The sequence below is a fragment of the Mesitornis unicolor genome, unplaced genomic scaffold (assembly GCF_000695765.1).
Source record: "Mesitornis unicolor isolate BGI_N332 unplaced genomic scaffold, ASM69576v1 scaffold24553, whole genome shotgun sequence".
Taxonomy (NCBI): domain Eukaryota; kingdom Metazoa; phylum Chordata; class Aves; order Mesitornithiformes; family Mesitornithidae; genus Mesitornis; species Mesitornis unicolor.
The window spans coordinates 22,234-38,726 of NW_010172992.1; the positions used below are offsets into that span (position 1 = coordinate 22,234).

The following is a 16,493-nucleotide window of genomic DNA, read 5'->3' on the forward strand; positions in this document are numbered from 1 at the left end:
AGCTACTAGGTATAAAACTTATGTGGTAGAAGTTAAGTACAGGGAATTTGCCTTTAATATGACATTTGGGGTTGAAATAGATTCTACATTTTAAAGGGCAATGCTGTATAAATAAGCCAAACTCCAGACACGTGCACTCGTATTTATCTTCAAAGGTAACAAAAGGTTTACCTAATAGTCACAGGGAGAGTAGAAGAAAGTTAGCAATGACATTTAGACTCAAAGACCTTCCTTAGAAAGGTCTCAAAGAGAGTTCACATGCCACTGCAACTCAGCATTGCACTGTTCATGCTTCCATTTAAGGATAAATTCAGTGACACTACAGCTTAAGTAAAGACAACGCATCATATTAAACTTTTGAAGAATCCACCCTCCAGTTTTTAATTCCATTTTTCCTCTTCTGCCCTCACTGACATGGACTTTCTTGTCTTCATACATATTGGTTTGATACAGAGAAAGCAAAAAGACTAATTAATCAGAATTTAATGAATATGCTGCTTCTCCCTAGCTTTTATGCCAATATTCATAAGAAACATCTAAAATTTTCACTCAGGACTAGAGTCCACTTACCATCCTATATAATTTCAGAAAAGGACAAAGTAAAGACTGTAGAAAAATTAAGTCTCTGTACAAATTTAAAAATAATTACATTATGAAAGTATCTGTTCTAATAAATCCAGTGACATTTCAAACATTCAGCTAGCTGTGTTTTGAGTAATTTGCTAAAGTTACCAGTATGACACCAAACACTACTTCTTTGAACCCATTTTGTAACTTCAATTACTCTTCTTGTGGGGTGAAGTCCTGTAACACCATAGTTTAAGGAGAACAGTGTGTCTCATTTGAAAGAGTGATGCCAATATTTAATTGGCATCTTTTAACCATTTACAAACACCAGTACAAGATGTAGCCAGTTTCAGATCCTTAAGTGAAAAACTCTAAGTGAGGACAATCTCAGTTTTGGTCAACTTGGATATTGAATGCACCGCACGTTAACCAAATTTTTCTTCAAACACCACGGGAATGTGCTTTAAGGCCAAGTGTTGAAGGCAAAATTATCTTCTCACTCATTGACTACTCAGAGCTATGATAAATTCTGGCACACTGGCTAGAATACAAACTGCAATTTACTTCACAGACTGAAGACAACAGTTCCTCTGTATCAGAGGCATATTTAAGATTAAACATACTTTGAATTCTTAAAAAGCTCTCTAGACTCTTTACCTCTTTTCTTCTCTCCACTGAGGTATTTATTAAAAAAAAAAAAGCCTTAAAAATATTTTTAAAAATACTCTCAGAATTTCCATTGTCTCAGCTTGTGTTAAAGTAGACAAGCTAATAAGAAATCAACACAGCTGTTCTTACCTATTGCATCAGGACAAAGTCCACTCTCCAATCTATGTTTCTTGTATAAGTTCTTCAGGACTTTGGCACTTCCAAAACACTTAAATCTACTTTTGACATTATTATAGTACCAATCCAGAGACTGGGTCCTTAGGAGTCTAAAACAGAAAAATAAACAACATATTTGGAATGATTTTACAAGAAATAAATCTAAACAGTTTACCATCCTTTTTTTGTAAAAAAGGATCTTTTAGGCCTCAGAGAATAAACATATTAGTTTCTGAATACTTTTTTACTGTTTGTACTTTATAAGTGTCTGGTATACTGAGGGAAAAAAAAAAGTAATGTATGAGCAACATTGCTCAAGGTTTTATTTGGTTTTGCTACCATCAGAAGAGATGCTCTCCCTTTTTACACTATAATGCCAACACTACAGCCTATTGAAAAATATAAACAAACCTTGGAACAGCACAGGATGCTTTTAAAAATAGCCTTTATTTACACAGATTTAGAGATAATGTAAGAACATTAGCCCATTAATGCACTGCAAAAAACCCAATACATCGCTGCTTTTATTTGAGGAAACCAATAGAGTACAAAAAAAATCTAATTAGAGCATAATGAGCAAGAACAGTCTGTAGACAAACGTTTTGGAGTGGAGGAACTCACAACTGCCATTTGGTTTCTCACTTTCAACAGTAAGCATCAATGACACCAATAATTCATCCTAAAGGATTTGTCCCCAGAGCTCATATACTTTTATAAAGCCACGAGATATGGCTGTGAAAGCTCTGCATTCTTTTCCATGTGGCTTTTGCTCCACCTGTTACTTCAGCAATGGGTGGAGAGAGCCTGCACCATATTCCCAGGCAACACAACCACAGGTAACTGCAAGGTAACCCACAGCGGAACCCTATGTTTCCTACCATGGAGGTCACTGGAGATGGGGATCCTGGAGGTCCACCAAGAAATTAAAGCTGACTTTCCCAAAAGCCTCCAGGAAGAAGTGAGTGAGACAGTGCCAGAACTAATTCTGTGTGTTTGCTCCCCTGTTTGAGCCCATTCATTCCTTTGCACATTGCACTTACATTGCATGAACAGAGATATTTTTAAAGGCCATGAAAACATTTCATATGTAACAGTATTTAGTATAGGCTGCAAAGTAATTTCCCACTTGTAATAATTATAAAAATTGGGGTCATGGAACTAGAAGCCCTATGGAGCTTGCTACGTAATTGGATGAAAACCAAAATAAAACAAAAGCCCCACTGTAACCTTTAGATTTTCCTTCAGGGACTCTGGACTTTATGAAGTGCAAAGCAAGCGACAATCCACACTTTTTGTTTATCACATACTATTTCATAAGCATATAAAATCTCACCTATTGAGAGACCAGCAATGTAGCTCTCACTCAGCACTGAACCTTGGGAGGTACACTATAACAAAAACATACACCGAGCCTGGGGTTTCAACTAAATGCTTCCAGTCCAGCTCTTGGGTTTTTGAGTTTCAATATAATGCTAAAAACGAATATCCACTTCACATAAAGCAGAACATCATGATACAGTCCACTTCTCTGTCACCACTGGAAACTGTTTACTAGCAAACACCAACAGTGGGAAATTAGAAATAAAAATCAATGAAGCCTATCGTATTCAAACTGTGAACTCTTAAAGTCACATTAGTTGCTCTACTGAAGACAACTGAAGAAAAAGCACATAATGGAACAGAAGCATATTTTTTCTGTATGTTGTGTCAGCAATTAGATGCAGGAGAGATATTTATAAATAATGTAAGAATATTAGCCCTTTACTATCTATTTGCAGAGTAATATCCCAAGCCTAACTATGGTTCCCAGGAGGCTGATTAGTTCCAGCATTCACCACTCTACAACTATCACTAACACATGACAAGGGCAAAAATCTCTTTTTTCTGGAAAATGTCCTTACATACGGTGCACAAATGACTGACACCTGATGAAGCACAAGTGGCTGGTGATAGAGCACAAGTCATGGGAAGCATTCCTAGGTCTGTCTGTGAAGTACAGGACATGAACTCCTACAATACTACCAACAAGAAATCTGTTACGACACCTGTCCAAGTCCTGACACACTGACCAGGGCTTGGCTGCTAGCACAGTTATGAACCTGTGAATGGAGGCAAAGTTCTCCCCCAAACCTGCAATTCTTTCGCATTTTGAGAATCTGCCTTCTTTATGGGAAGGAATCATTTGCTTTCATGGAAACTGCATCAGAAAGGATCAAACACTATGTCTTCTACTTGCTGAATTTGATTGACTCTTGTCCACTGAATTTCTACAAGTGCTGGGAGTGTAAGATTTCAGTGAATAGCACAGCGTCACAACCAGTATGATGGATAAAGCTAAGTCTGCATGACTGGGTTGGAAGTGGCTTAGCAGGAGGTATTGGCTAGGGAGGATGCTCTTCTGCCCAGGGATCAGCGTTCCCCATACTGTTCATGAAATAGTACCACAGCACTATCACTGCTGGTGGTCTTACAATACCGTGAGTCCTCAAATACATTGCTTTAGAGCTTTCAACATCCCTACCAACTTCCTTAGCACATTTACCAAGCAACCTCAGCTCCACTAGCTCTAAACACTAAACCTACCATCTTCTTGGAAGCCAAGTAGACCCAGGTCTTAATATTCAAACTGAGTGACGAGGTACCAAAAGCAGAAAGTGACCTATCTCGTTGTACAAAGTGTATGAATTAAGATACTCAGTTACAAATGCTGGCCTGGCAACTCGATAAAAACAAGATGGGATCTGTTGCAAGTCTGCTTCCCCATCTTTTTCACCCACGTTACTGTGTTTTTCTAGGTCTGATGAATACTGTTTCTGTAAAAACAGAAATCTAACAGCACTGGTTTTTAATGAGGTAAGACATGACTTTGCAGCTAACACAATTTTAGAGATAGGTTTTGTATTCGTAATGGTAACATTTTCTGTATGTGAACTTTGGAAGAGTCAAAAGGACAGGAGATTATACATCTCAAAGCAACAATAAAAGGAGACGCCCATCTCTCTGTGTTAGCTCATCTGGTGTAAACACAAGGATTGGGATTTTTTCTTTTTAAATTTCCTCATTGCTGCAGGATCAACATTTTGTGAGTAAACTAATCATCTCATGTACCTCTCCTATGCGTTGCAGAGCTACCAACAACTCCAGATCTATGTCTCTGTCCTGCACACTTTTTATAGCCGATTATAATGCCTCCTCTAAAGCTTTTCAGCCTCTTAAATTTCAAATAAGTCACAATGCCCCTGCTGATTCCTCCTGGGGAGAAAGGATTTGAAGAAGAGAGTAGTTCTCTTATAGATACTAAATAAGGGACTCACTTAAAGGAGAAATAAGAGCATTTTCGCTGTATGTCAAAATCCTTTAATGTTGGCCTGTATTTTAAAGCTGTATTCCGCAAAAGCTGTTCATGAGTCCAGAATAATGAGACTATGACAGCACTAGCATTAAATTGTTAAAATGAAACTCTTTCCTAATTACCTTTAAAAGAAAGCGTGAAAGTTCTCTCTGTAAAATTAAAGCTCACACTTAAAGGATATTAGTTGTGTGCATTCTAAAGAAGCAAGAATGTTTGAAGCCATCTCTCTCTTTCTATGCCATAAAGACTGCTATGTTTTTATTGCTAAATAACCTTAAATGCTAAGGACATTATTTATGTTATATAATATTGCCATGGCATTGATTTGCATTTTGATGTGCTGTTGGCAGACAGGAATATTGTGATTTTAAAATTGTGCCTTACTAGAAAGTGTGAAAGCTAGGCAGACCCTTCCGGTTTAATAACATTAAAACTTGAATGAGTATTATAATGCCCCTTTCTTTTTAGTGCAGCAATGTGTTTCTGCCTTAATCAAGTAGTACCATAAGAGCAATGGATAAGCCTATTCAAAATCTTTACAAGGAAATATCAGTACAGTTCTCACCTGCAGCACCCAAATATTCAATTTTTAGCCTTCTACTAAAAAAAAAAAGTACATGAGCTGTGCTGGGGAGTAAGAACATGAACCATCTCTCTGATATTAGTGATAAACACAAGAAAATCACCTGAAAGACTCCACTCGCACATGATTACAAGTATTCACTACTCATTACAGAGGAGGCTGTGGGTCTAAATGCAGTATGAATCTTCTGCAATAAATAGTCTCTATAAGGTAGTACCAACTTAATTTTCATGACCTTAATTTCTACTCATAATGCAAGTTAAATTACAAGGAAGCATTTTATAACAACATTTTTCCATTAACTTTGTGAGAATCATAGAATTGCTATGGTTGGAAAAGACCTTTAAGATCATCAAGTTCAAGTGTTAACTAACTCTACCATGCACACTTCTAAACCATGGCCCTGAGCACCATATCTAGACAGCTTTTAAATACATTAAAGGATGGTGATTCCACCACTTACCTGGGCAGCCTGTTCCAGTCTTTGATAACCTTTTCATTGTAGACATTTTTCCTAATGCCTAACCTAAACTTCCCCTGGCATAACTTGACACCATTTCCCCTTGTCCTATCAGTTGTAACTTGTGAGAAGAGACCCACACCCACCTCGCTTCAGGCAGTTGTAGAGAGTGATAAGGTCTCCCCTTAGCCTCCTTTTCTCCAGACTAAACAACCCCAGATCCCTCAGCCGCTCCTCATAAGACTCATTCTCAAGACCCTTCACCAACTTTGTAGCCCTTCTCTGAACCCTCTCCAGCACCCCAATGTCTTTCTTATACTGCAGTGCCCAAAACTGAACTAAGTACTCGAGGTGTGGCCTCATCAGTGCCAAGCACAGTGGGACAATCACTTTCCTACTCCTGCTTGGCCACACTATTCCCGATACAAGCCAGGATGCCTTTGGCCTTCTTGGTCCCATGGGCACACTGCTGGCTCATGTTCAGCTGGCTGTCAACCAGCACCCCCAGGTCTCTTTCTGCTGGGTACCTTTCCAGCCACTCTTCCCCAAGACTTTCCCAACCCCTGCATGGGGTTGTTGTGACCCAAAGTCAGTCATGAAGTTTTCCTCCAAAGTAATTCAGAGGAACTTGTCACTTAGAGAAACGAGACTGCAGCTCAGTCAAGTTTCTGCTTCTACCTCTCCGGTTCTTCCATAGCACTGTTCCAACAGTCAGGCCAGAAAACTCTCCTAGCCCCTCAATCCGACTCCAAAATCAGAGCCGCAAACTACACCTGGACATCAACAACTGTACAAACAGCTGTGCCAAACATTTTTTTCTTCTAACCTCACCTCCATATATACATATTGTGAAACATTAGACAGGACTTGCATGCCACTTTCCTAGAGCCTCTTACATGCACTCGAGTTGGAGGTGTCCCACTGTCCCACGGTGTCAGCTGAGCCTCTTGAGGCCAATCCCTCTCTCCTCACCCATAACCTTTGCCATCTTTCTACTGGAACACTGGGAATCACGCTGTAGGCTAAATGACACTGTTGATCATTTCCCTGCAGCCACACTGATTCAGTCAATGATCTACAAAGTGTTAAAATGTTGGAAATCTGATTTTATGACCCTTCAGTAAATAAATGACAGTGTAATAATCACAGAGTAATATCTTTAAATGTGATTTTTATACTTCCTTTTGACAGAAGGAGGTGTTCCTTTAAATACTCGCTTCTTCTTTTTAAGCTTGTTAAACTCATTCTCATACCACATAATTAGTTCAGCATTACCACTGCATTCTTTATGGAGAAACAAGAGCTGGTTGCAATTTTCATTATAAACTCCATGTGTCAGGATTTTATATCAGCTGGGAGATGTTGCCCATGGTTCTTACTTTGTGAAAGAGGAAATAATAAAAATAATAGCAGACCCTCTAAAGTAATGTCCACTGTAAAAAAGGTCTTCATTAAACAGCTGCTTAATATTCTTGAATGGGCATCAGCACTACTTGGCCCTGAAACACAGACGTTCTGCAGCAGTTTCTCAGACAACTGACAATTAGCTAACAACAAATCAAGCTCACAGGTAACCAGATAAAATAGTTTCTGAAAATAACTTTTATTTTGGGAAAAAAAAAAGGCTTACAAGTTGTTACTCTGTGCATGTCTTGCTGTGTACTCCAGAGGCTACAGTGTAATACCCAGTCTCAGGTCAGCCAAGATCTGCATTGGGCAAGTGACTGAATTCAGCCAGGAAGTGAGCTTATTTACAATTCTTGGACATTTTTACTTCTGTGGATGTGACAATTTTTTAAAATTAACTAAAGAAAATTGAAAAAGCCAAACAAGCCCACCGTGAAATACAGGACTATCCAGAGATGAGAACTGCTGTTCTGTGGGAGAGTCCAAAACACAACGCAAGCACATCAAACTGAAGAAATAGTAAAAGCTTAAATTTTCAGTGGAAAAGCAACAGCAATATTTAGTTTTCACTCTTTCAAAGCACTCCCAAGGCTCCTTGAACTGCCCAGAGGCTCAGCCATGAGTGAAGAGATGGAGAGGTTGGGAACCAGGGCAAGATGTCCTGCTGAGCTATGCCAGAGGTGGGACACTCGTGGACAGGAGCCCTCCAAAGCAGATCTGTGTGGCCACACTGCTGGCCTGGAGGCAGAGGCATGCTGCAGTTAAATATTCTTGTCTTTAACCATGATGTTCCCCCACAGGCTGCTGATCGGTGCTATGGGACTGACATCCTTGAAGCCCTGCCCCTCTTGGGGAGCTGCACGTCCATCACCCTCCAGCTGTGCTGGCACTATGCTACGCATCAGTGACTGGGAAACTCCAGCTAATCCAGATTATGTCATCTCAGGCACACCGTCTGTCGCAGGCCGTCTCCCTGTGCTGGCCTCACACAGAATACCAAGCTCAAGGCTCTTGTTTCCATTTTGCAGGCACAGAGTGGCCTCGGCCGGGTGCCCAGAGAAACAATTAAGATTTAGCCCGTCACTTCTTATTTACTCAGTTTTAGAGTAAAATTGCTTCAAACTTTGCATCCTGAAATACTCTTTCTCTGCCAATAGCAGTATTTGCTTTTTTCCTTGGGCTGATGTTTTAGAACTTGTAATGTACTGTTCTTTATAAATTGTTGAATTAAAGTATTTCAGTCCCTTTCAGTTTCAGTGAAATCAAACATACTCCCAGGTTCGAGAATGCAACTTCACCTTCATTCCCTTCAGCATGAACCATTACTACAGCACACAAACACTGCACACATGAATACCCTGCCAAGGCTCAGCTCACTAAAAATCAGACTTTAAAAAAAAAATAAATTGAAAGAGTTCAGCCCCCTGAAGCCCTGAACAGGAACTTCTGTACATCAGCCTTTGGCCAAGCTCATGTCATCCCAAGAGGGGACTTACATTTCCCTGACTGCATTGAATATATCCCCTGCCTGTGAAAGGCAGCTGCTCATGCCTCAGGAACAACAGCTCCTAAACATTTAACCCAAAAGGCCACCGTTAACTCTTCATGACACTTCCTTCCCTAGGCTTTAAGTTCAAATCCTATTTATTTTCCTCTAACAGCATCCTACAGATCACCCATCACCTAAAAAGTGCTGCTCCAGAAAATTCCTTCCTTGGGTTATCTGCAACAGAGGGCTCCACCCGGCTGACACTGCGACATGTGAAAGCATGGCACACTGACCCGTGCGAGTGCGTCACAGGAAAGGCTACAGCAGCGCATGATGAATGCTACGCTCAGCGGTCAGCAAAATCCAAGTAACAGCAGAGGAGAGACGGACTTGAGTCAAAGCATCTGCCCCAAAATGAAAACTGCCCAGCCCAGTGAAAGCATCACCTGTCTTTGCCACAAGTGGAACAAAACAAGTCCCTGTGTCCCTGACAGTGAAATAACGACTCTCCTGTGCCAGCAGAAATGAGCCCATCCTGGTAATTGCACTGCAGTCTACAGTATGTTAATTATTCAGAGAGCTCAACCGACAGAATTGTACTATATAAGGAATTTGTTAAAAATACGCATCCTTCCAGCCATTCACTAAGAAATTCACTGCCCTGGTTTGGACTTTTAAATTCCAGTGTGTAGCAACATACAAGAAATAATAAACTAAGGCGAGCACAGCGGGGGAAAAAAAAAAAGGATCCTCTTTTTTTCCTAAAAGGCAGCTGCATATGCAACCCTCAAATTTGCTTACGCTTTCTCCTTTACCTCTCATATCAGCAGTCAAGAACCTAGACGTGGGAGGAAGACGGAGTAGCTTTTCCTATCACCCCTTCCAGATGCTAAGGAAGGGATGATAGGAAAGGTGCAAGTGTGAAGTGACCCTGCCTTCAACACACTGCACTCGTCAGCTCAGGACTCCATGTTTTGCTGTACAACAGACCATCCTCAAAGGATATTCTTTGATGAACTCATCTTCCATAAATTTGGCTATATCTAACCTAAATCTAGCCATACTTGTGGCCTCCTCAAAACTCTCTGATGATACAGTCCCCAGCTACCTGCCACACAAATGCATTTGTGACCGACACTCCCACTGGTAGCTTGATCATCTAATCTACATTAAAATAAACCATGAGATTGTTGATCTTTAAACACATGATTTAATTACTGGAAAGTAATCAGTATGTAAGAAATCAGGAGTAAAGCACCTGCGTCTAACAGCCTTTTTGAAAACAAGAATGGAGAAGGTACAGGTGTCCCTCTCAAGAAAATAACAGACTTAACTGATGTTTTATTACAAAAAAAAAGAACAAAGACGGACTGGTTGCAATTTGTAATCGTTACATTAGCAAAGCAATGTTCCTTGGCGATCACATCTAGACTGCAGATAAATGTTTGCATACATTTGCTGACAGACATTACATGGAATGATTAAACATTGGCCATATGCACTGACAAATAATTTGGTGGGTATGGAGGGTTTGCTCAGAGGTTTATTATGATCTTCCAGAACTGACCTGTTCAGCTGAAGAGGGGCCCACGAGACACAGGAGGTCTAGACCTGAGGTGAATACACCTGTAAACTCGGCTGTGTACTGCTGATAGTTCCCATAACCCAGCCAGAGCATTTACGCCCTCAAATTCTCCCTGAGAAATGCCACACCTGACATACCACCTTTGGTTAAGATGTATACTCATTTATACCCACCTGAGCTGCCATCTAACAATAGATTCCCTCTTACCCAGCACTATGTGCATAATCCTGCATCATCACATCCTCCTTCCTCTTGGCAGTCATTTGCATACATAACTTAATTTTCCTATGAAGCTATTTGGGTCTTCTCTGAATTTTACGGTCTTCCAATTACATTTCCTCAGAATTAAAGAGGTTCTTTTGACAAAGGCTTACTGCAACAAGATGCCTCCCTTTTAAGATTTCTGCAAAGGATAAGATTTGAACAAATGGTGGCTGAATGTAGGTCAGGATCAATTTTCTCATATGAAAATGGTCAGACTAAAAAAGTCTTCTGGCTTAACTTGGGCACAAAGCCATCACTCTGGTTTGGGAATGAAGGCTGCGAGTGCAAGTTTGGTGATGATAATTTTCAGGTTTTCTCCCCACAGAGGATAAGTGTCCTGCAGCAGGTGAGGAAAACACTGAGACAATATTGAGTATATCTGGAATTATGTTTTGATTCTCTAGCAGGAAAACACAAATAAGAGTAGAGTATGTCAGCATTTAATGGAGCTATTTTGCCTGAAAGGTTGTAAGTCAGGAACCCCTGGCTCATGAAAGAATGTATAGTTGGCATATTAATCCATCCTGCTGCTCCCAGGAAGTATGGTCACATTTTAGGGTAACTCAAGTGAAAATAGGGATTTTGCAGCAGTTACAAAAGTCAATTTTTAAAAAGAAGACACTTTTCAAACCCAGTGCTCCACTGTAATCTAGCTGACTGTAAATACCAGAGGTGAAATCACGACCGTGGAGAGTTAACAGCAGTTAAAGCAATGACCTAAGAAGGGGCAGGACCTCTCTTCAGGAGTCTACCAACAGTAAAAGATGTGAGAAACCATATCCATTACAGCTCCTGACAGTATCTCAGCAAGAGCTAATAAGCTTTTGCCATAACAACATGTTTATGAGGATGTTTGCCATGTCTTACAGCCATTAGTGAATATTCTTTCTCCATTTCTGCTTTGTAAAATGAGCATCGGTGACTTATGCTTATTTATTCAGAGCTGACTTCTGAACCTGAAAGTTCAAAAGGCTGCATTGCTGGGGAGCTTGAAGAGAGCTCGTAGTACAAGTTACTGCTGCTTTCAAGCCACTCTGGCAGAGCATTAGGCCATGAAAGAAATGGGATCACATAGGTGTTCCCCTTGCCCCCATAGATGATGAGATATAGCTAGATCACTCGCAGCAGGTACACAGCTACCCTGTTCATAGTAACTGCTGCTGCTGCACAACTTCCCCAGCCATCTACTCCAACGTTTTCCTACCCTAATGTCAAGAGGTTTTCTTAACATTCCATTCGAATCTTCCTTGTTTCTATTTAAACAAGACAGGTAAAGGTGTTTGTTCTTCCCCTTTTTTTAAAAAAAAAATTTTTAAAAGCTAAAGAATCCTGTTTCATCCCAGATCATGCTTTGTAGCCATCTGATTATTTCCACTGCTTTTTTCCTAGGACAAGAAAAAAAAGACCCAAGTGGTCTAAATATTTGTTTTAATATCAATCCCAGAACAGGTAATGTGAGGCCTTACCAGGACTCTTTGAAGAAAGCCAATTGTAACTGTTGGGATACGACAGCACAGTGCAGACCCTTATGAATGAGATCCCACTGCAAGCACCAGATATGTCATGGTGATACAAAATCAGCGCTATGCAACACTGTCAAAGCCTCGCTAGGACTTGCAATGTAGAAACTGCCAACTTTTCAAAAAAAAGAATCTGCTGAACTGAGTCAAGGGTATTTTCTCTCCATATTTTCTTTAAAGCAACAATTATATGGATGCCACTTGCAGAAATGAGGTTGAGTGTATCTCATCACTTGCTGGCAGATGGCAGATGCCAATGGGCTAAAATATAATTTTGATTGTGGGAGAAATTCACGGACTCAACCACTATACCTTCTTATCAACCAGTAAATAACTCTCCCACATAAGAAAACCATCACACCTGCCATTCAGGAGAAGACTTAACGCTCCTATCTGTACTACTTTCACCTCACCTGAACAAAAAGCCCATCTCTCCTCATTTTACTCCTGTTTTCATTTCTAGGTGGGTGTATAACACATCTCAAATGTTACTGCAGCCACTGTGGATCACTCAGTGGCCAAAACCAGCCTGTAGTTCTCATTTCAGTGGTGTAAATGGAGCCCAAGCACTTGTCACCTTCTTTTCTCAGACCTTCTAGGCACTTCATTCAATGCCTGGAAATCACTTCCCCACCACATTGCCATGTTTTTTTCCTCTTAAGCCTTTCATTAAAACGCGTATCTTGACAGAGCTGATTAATACTGACTGCCAACCCCAATGAAAGTTAAATAAGCAACCACTGGATATTTGAAATTAAACCAAAACAAGTCCAAATCCAAATGCCTGTGTGAAGGCTGGAACACTGATATTGCCAAAATGGAACATTCCACACTTTTTTCTGAAAGTGCTTTTTATAAGGATATTTTAAATTACAGCATACATTCATGACATTTGTATATGATCTACAGGATTTATTTAATGACATAAAAAATAAATATACAAATAAAAATATCACCACTGAAACAAATGTTTTCCTCTTAAGCAAAAGGAAATATTTCACCTTATCTGAATCCATATTCCTCCAGAAATTTAATTTCATGTGAAATTTTGGGTTTTGCTTTCTATCTTACATTGCAGTAAAATACGCTTTCAGGATCTTAGTATTTTTCAGAGGCAAGAAATACCATATCCTGGTCATCTTGTACTGAATGTTATTTCAGACATATTGTAACAATTCACTGATACTTCATCATTAGTAAATTTCTGACATTCACATGCACACAACATGCTGAACCAAAAGACAAATAAACATGAATCAAAGCAAGTTATTATAGCTACAGTGAACATGGATATGCTGTCTTTTACTGTCATATTCGTTTCTACTTGCTACAAAACATCAATGTAATTTTTATTTCAGATTTCTGAAAGAAAACACGCAAAAAGAACAAAAATCCACACTGACAGGACCTCCAAATTAATTAATTCTGCTGTTTTTCTTAAGAAATAACAACAGGAAGAGATATTCTTAAATTCTCAATTGGAGAGGCATTCAGTTCCTGCTGTGCTGTTACTACAAATTTAGCCTTTGCACCTACCCTCTAAAATGAAGAAAAATTAATACAGAAACCTCATGTAAATAAACTTCAGAATGCAGAAAGCAACATCACAACACTGTCAGGAATATCTGGTCAATGAACTTTGCCTTAATGAAATGTAACTATGTGCGGTCAAAATACAACTGAACATAAATGGCTACGAACAAATGCACCATTCACCCATATGAGAAATGTTTTCCATTTCAACAGCAGATATCAAATGAAACAACAGAATATAAAGCCACTTTGTTGTTATTTAAATTACCTAAGTGAAGGCTTTTCTTTCTGCAAACTTCATTTTTAATCCACAGGTCCTTGAAAAACAGCTGAACAACAACAAAAAGTGAGGTCGGTGAAGCATAAAAATTTTCACAAAAAGAGATACAAACTCCGCTCCATCAGAAAAAAAATACCAGAGGATAAACCATGCAAATTAATTCTGTAATCCTGATTAGAAAAATACGCAGGGCTTTTAATATAGAGCTCAAGAATGCCAAAAAGACAACAATCCTCCGCTTTATGGTTTGTTTCTGTTCTTGTGTCAGGAGAAAGCTGTGAACAAACAGCTGTGAAATACCAGCAAAGATAAGAAGAATCATCACCACGTACAATCAAAGAGAAAGTTGGGCTCATTTCAAGATTATTTAAAAAAAAAAAAAGAAGAAAGGGGAGGAAAAAAAGAAAAAAGAATTTGAACAAGCCAAAGCCCTTAAAATGTTGCTGGGGAGTGAAGAGATGTGATTTCAGTTCCCATTTTTCATACTGGTTATCTCACCCTGTAAGCCCAGCTCCTGGCTGCACTGTTTTCTTCTGTGAGCTGTGCCCGCAGTGACTCCACCACCCCCTTTCTGTGCTGACATGCATTCATAGCTCTGCGACTCCACAAGCCACAGAGAAGCTTAAGAAACACATTCATCAGCTGGCGGCACCGAAGAGTTACCCAGCAGGAGAAGGAAACCTCCACATCAAAGTCCCATGCAGGTTCCTAGCTGGGAGGTGTAAGGATGATGGTATTTCCTTGCCACTCACCCAACCATCGTGGTACCATCGTGGTAGGAGGAGTGAGATGGAGCAACGCTGCATTCCATAGGCAGCAAAATACCTGGACGTGGTTCGTACGTCTATCCGGCAGTTAAAGCAAGATTTCTTTAAATTACAGTGGAAAATGGGCCAGATGGGGAAGAGCTGACCAGCCCCAGAAGGTTTGCTGTCAACCACTGCACCTCAGCAGCTCTTTGCAGCATGGACTGGGTGAGGGTATCTGATGCTGTGCAAAGTTACTCCCTATGGCTGAGCATCCTGAGCAGACAGTATGTGCCTAAGTTCCTAACCATTCTATTTCTGCTTTTGCAGAATATGAGCCTTCTGTATGTTGTGCTACTTGTGAGTTGTGCTATTCTTTGATTAAGCCTTTAAAATACACAGAGCATGCTTTTTTCTTTTTTTTTTAAATTGTTTTTTTAAAACAAACTTCATACTCACTGCATTTAAAATGCACATTTTTCCTTGGTGGGGTTTTCCCCATTGCACAGGAAATATTTTTAGTTGGAAGCTTTATTGTGCAAGCTGTCCAGCAGTCTGACAAAAGCTAAACTCCAGCTTACGGCTGAGAACCGTAGGAAAAATTCCAAAGCCTTTACAAATTATACAAATGAGACTTTAATCCCAGCTGGCCTCACTAACGGGGGCTCTACATCTGGGCACACACACAAATGTACTTCTCATATGGATTTTAAGCTATTTGAATAATGAAAAATAGAAACCCCCCCACGTCTATTTTTGTAAATACTTGTATCACAATAATAAAAACCAAACAGACTTGCAAGCACAGATTAGCCGGACTGTCAGAGAAATACAGCTGTTTCTCAAAACCAGCCCTGCTCAGAGATCTTGGGTAAAACTGATCTGCTGTTCAGAGGAGGATTCACTCCTCTAACAAACAGAAATCTTCAAAGCCAAGCAATCCTCCTGTCTTCTCCAGAGCAGACTTATTCTCATCTACGCATGACAGGGGGTATCTTCATAGGGCCACTCAGTTGTGAGAAGATGCGTGCATGAGTGTTTGACATCAGCAAGTTTGATCAAGAGCAACCAAGAAAAATGGAAGGAACTCGAAGAAACAGCGTATGAACAGGAAGAGCTGCAAAGCTGCCTGGTCGTGCATATGGAGGTGACAGCGTGCAATGGGTCTGTGAGTCCCTCAGTGCTGGCTTTCAACTGCTGGCAGTGAGCAGAGTGCAAACATCTGAGCCCTTCTCAGCTATGTCCACAACGCTCATTTGAGAAAAGCTCCTACTTTGCTCACAGAAGAGACGCACGCTGAGAATTTTCAAGTTCCCATTAAACTGGCATGAAAATATGGTAGCCAATGGTTGGATGTTACTTGACTGTGATGTCTTGTCCTGCTTTTAATTGCATGAGGTATTACTACCACAGCGTGTCATGTTTGGTTAAGGCAATTTTTTTAAGAGGCAATTTTTTAAATATAAGGAAATTGAGTTCTATTTAACATTTTTTTACAGCTATGTTGCTTAGGCCCTAAGTGAATAAAGGGATTTCATGCAGACCTGCTGCGTACAAACACTTCTGTAGTTTCACTTGACAGTGGCAGAGAAGGTCCCACTGCAGTAACAGGAGGCATCTCTACCCAGGCATTCCTCCTGTGTGTGGTGATCACAGGGAGAGGTGGGGACAACATAAGCTATTTGTCACTTCTGAGTCATCGCTTACACAGAACCACAGGATGGTAGGGGTTGGAAGGGACCTCGAAAGATCATCTGGGTGATCATCTGCCAGAGCAGGATCACCCAGAGCAGGTCACACAGGAACGCATCCAGGCGGGTTTTGAATGTCTCCAGAGAAGGAGACTCCACAACCTCTCTGGGCAGCCTGGCACTGTCATCCT

At 40.3% G+C, this 16,493-nt stretch overlaps 1 protein-coding gene across 1 annotated transcript in view; it reads right to left on the reverse strand.

Moving 5' to 3' along the window:
* Nucleotides 1–16,493, reverse strand: part of MYRIP (myosin VIIA and Rab interacting protein) — a gene marked incomplete at its 3' end in the record, with an annotated part of 82,430 nt that overhangs the window by 17,612 nt on the left and 48,325 nt on the right. The window contains exon 2 of the mRNA XM_010180583.1: nucleotides 1,366–1,502. Within this exon, the coding sequence (XP_010178885.1) occupies nucleotides 1,366–1,502 (137 nt within the window). The remainder of the gene's footprint in view (nucleotides 1–1,365; nucleotides 1,503–16,493) is intronic.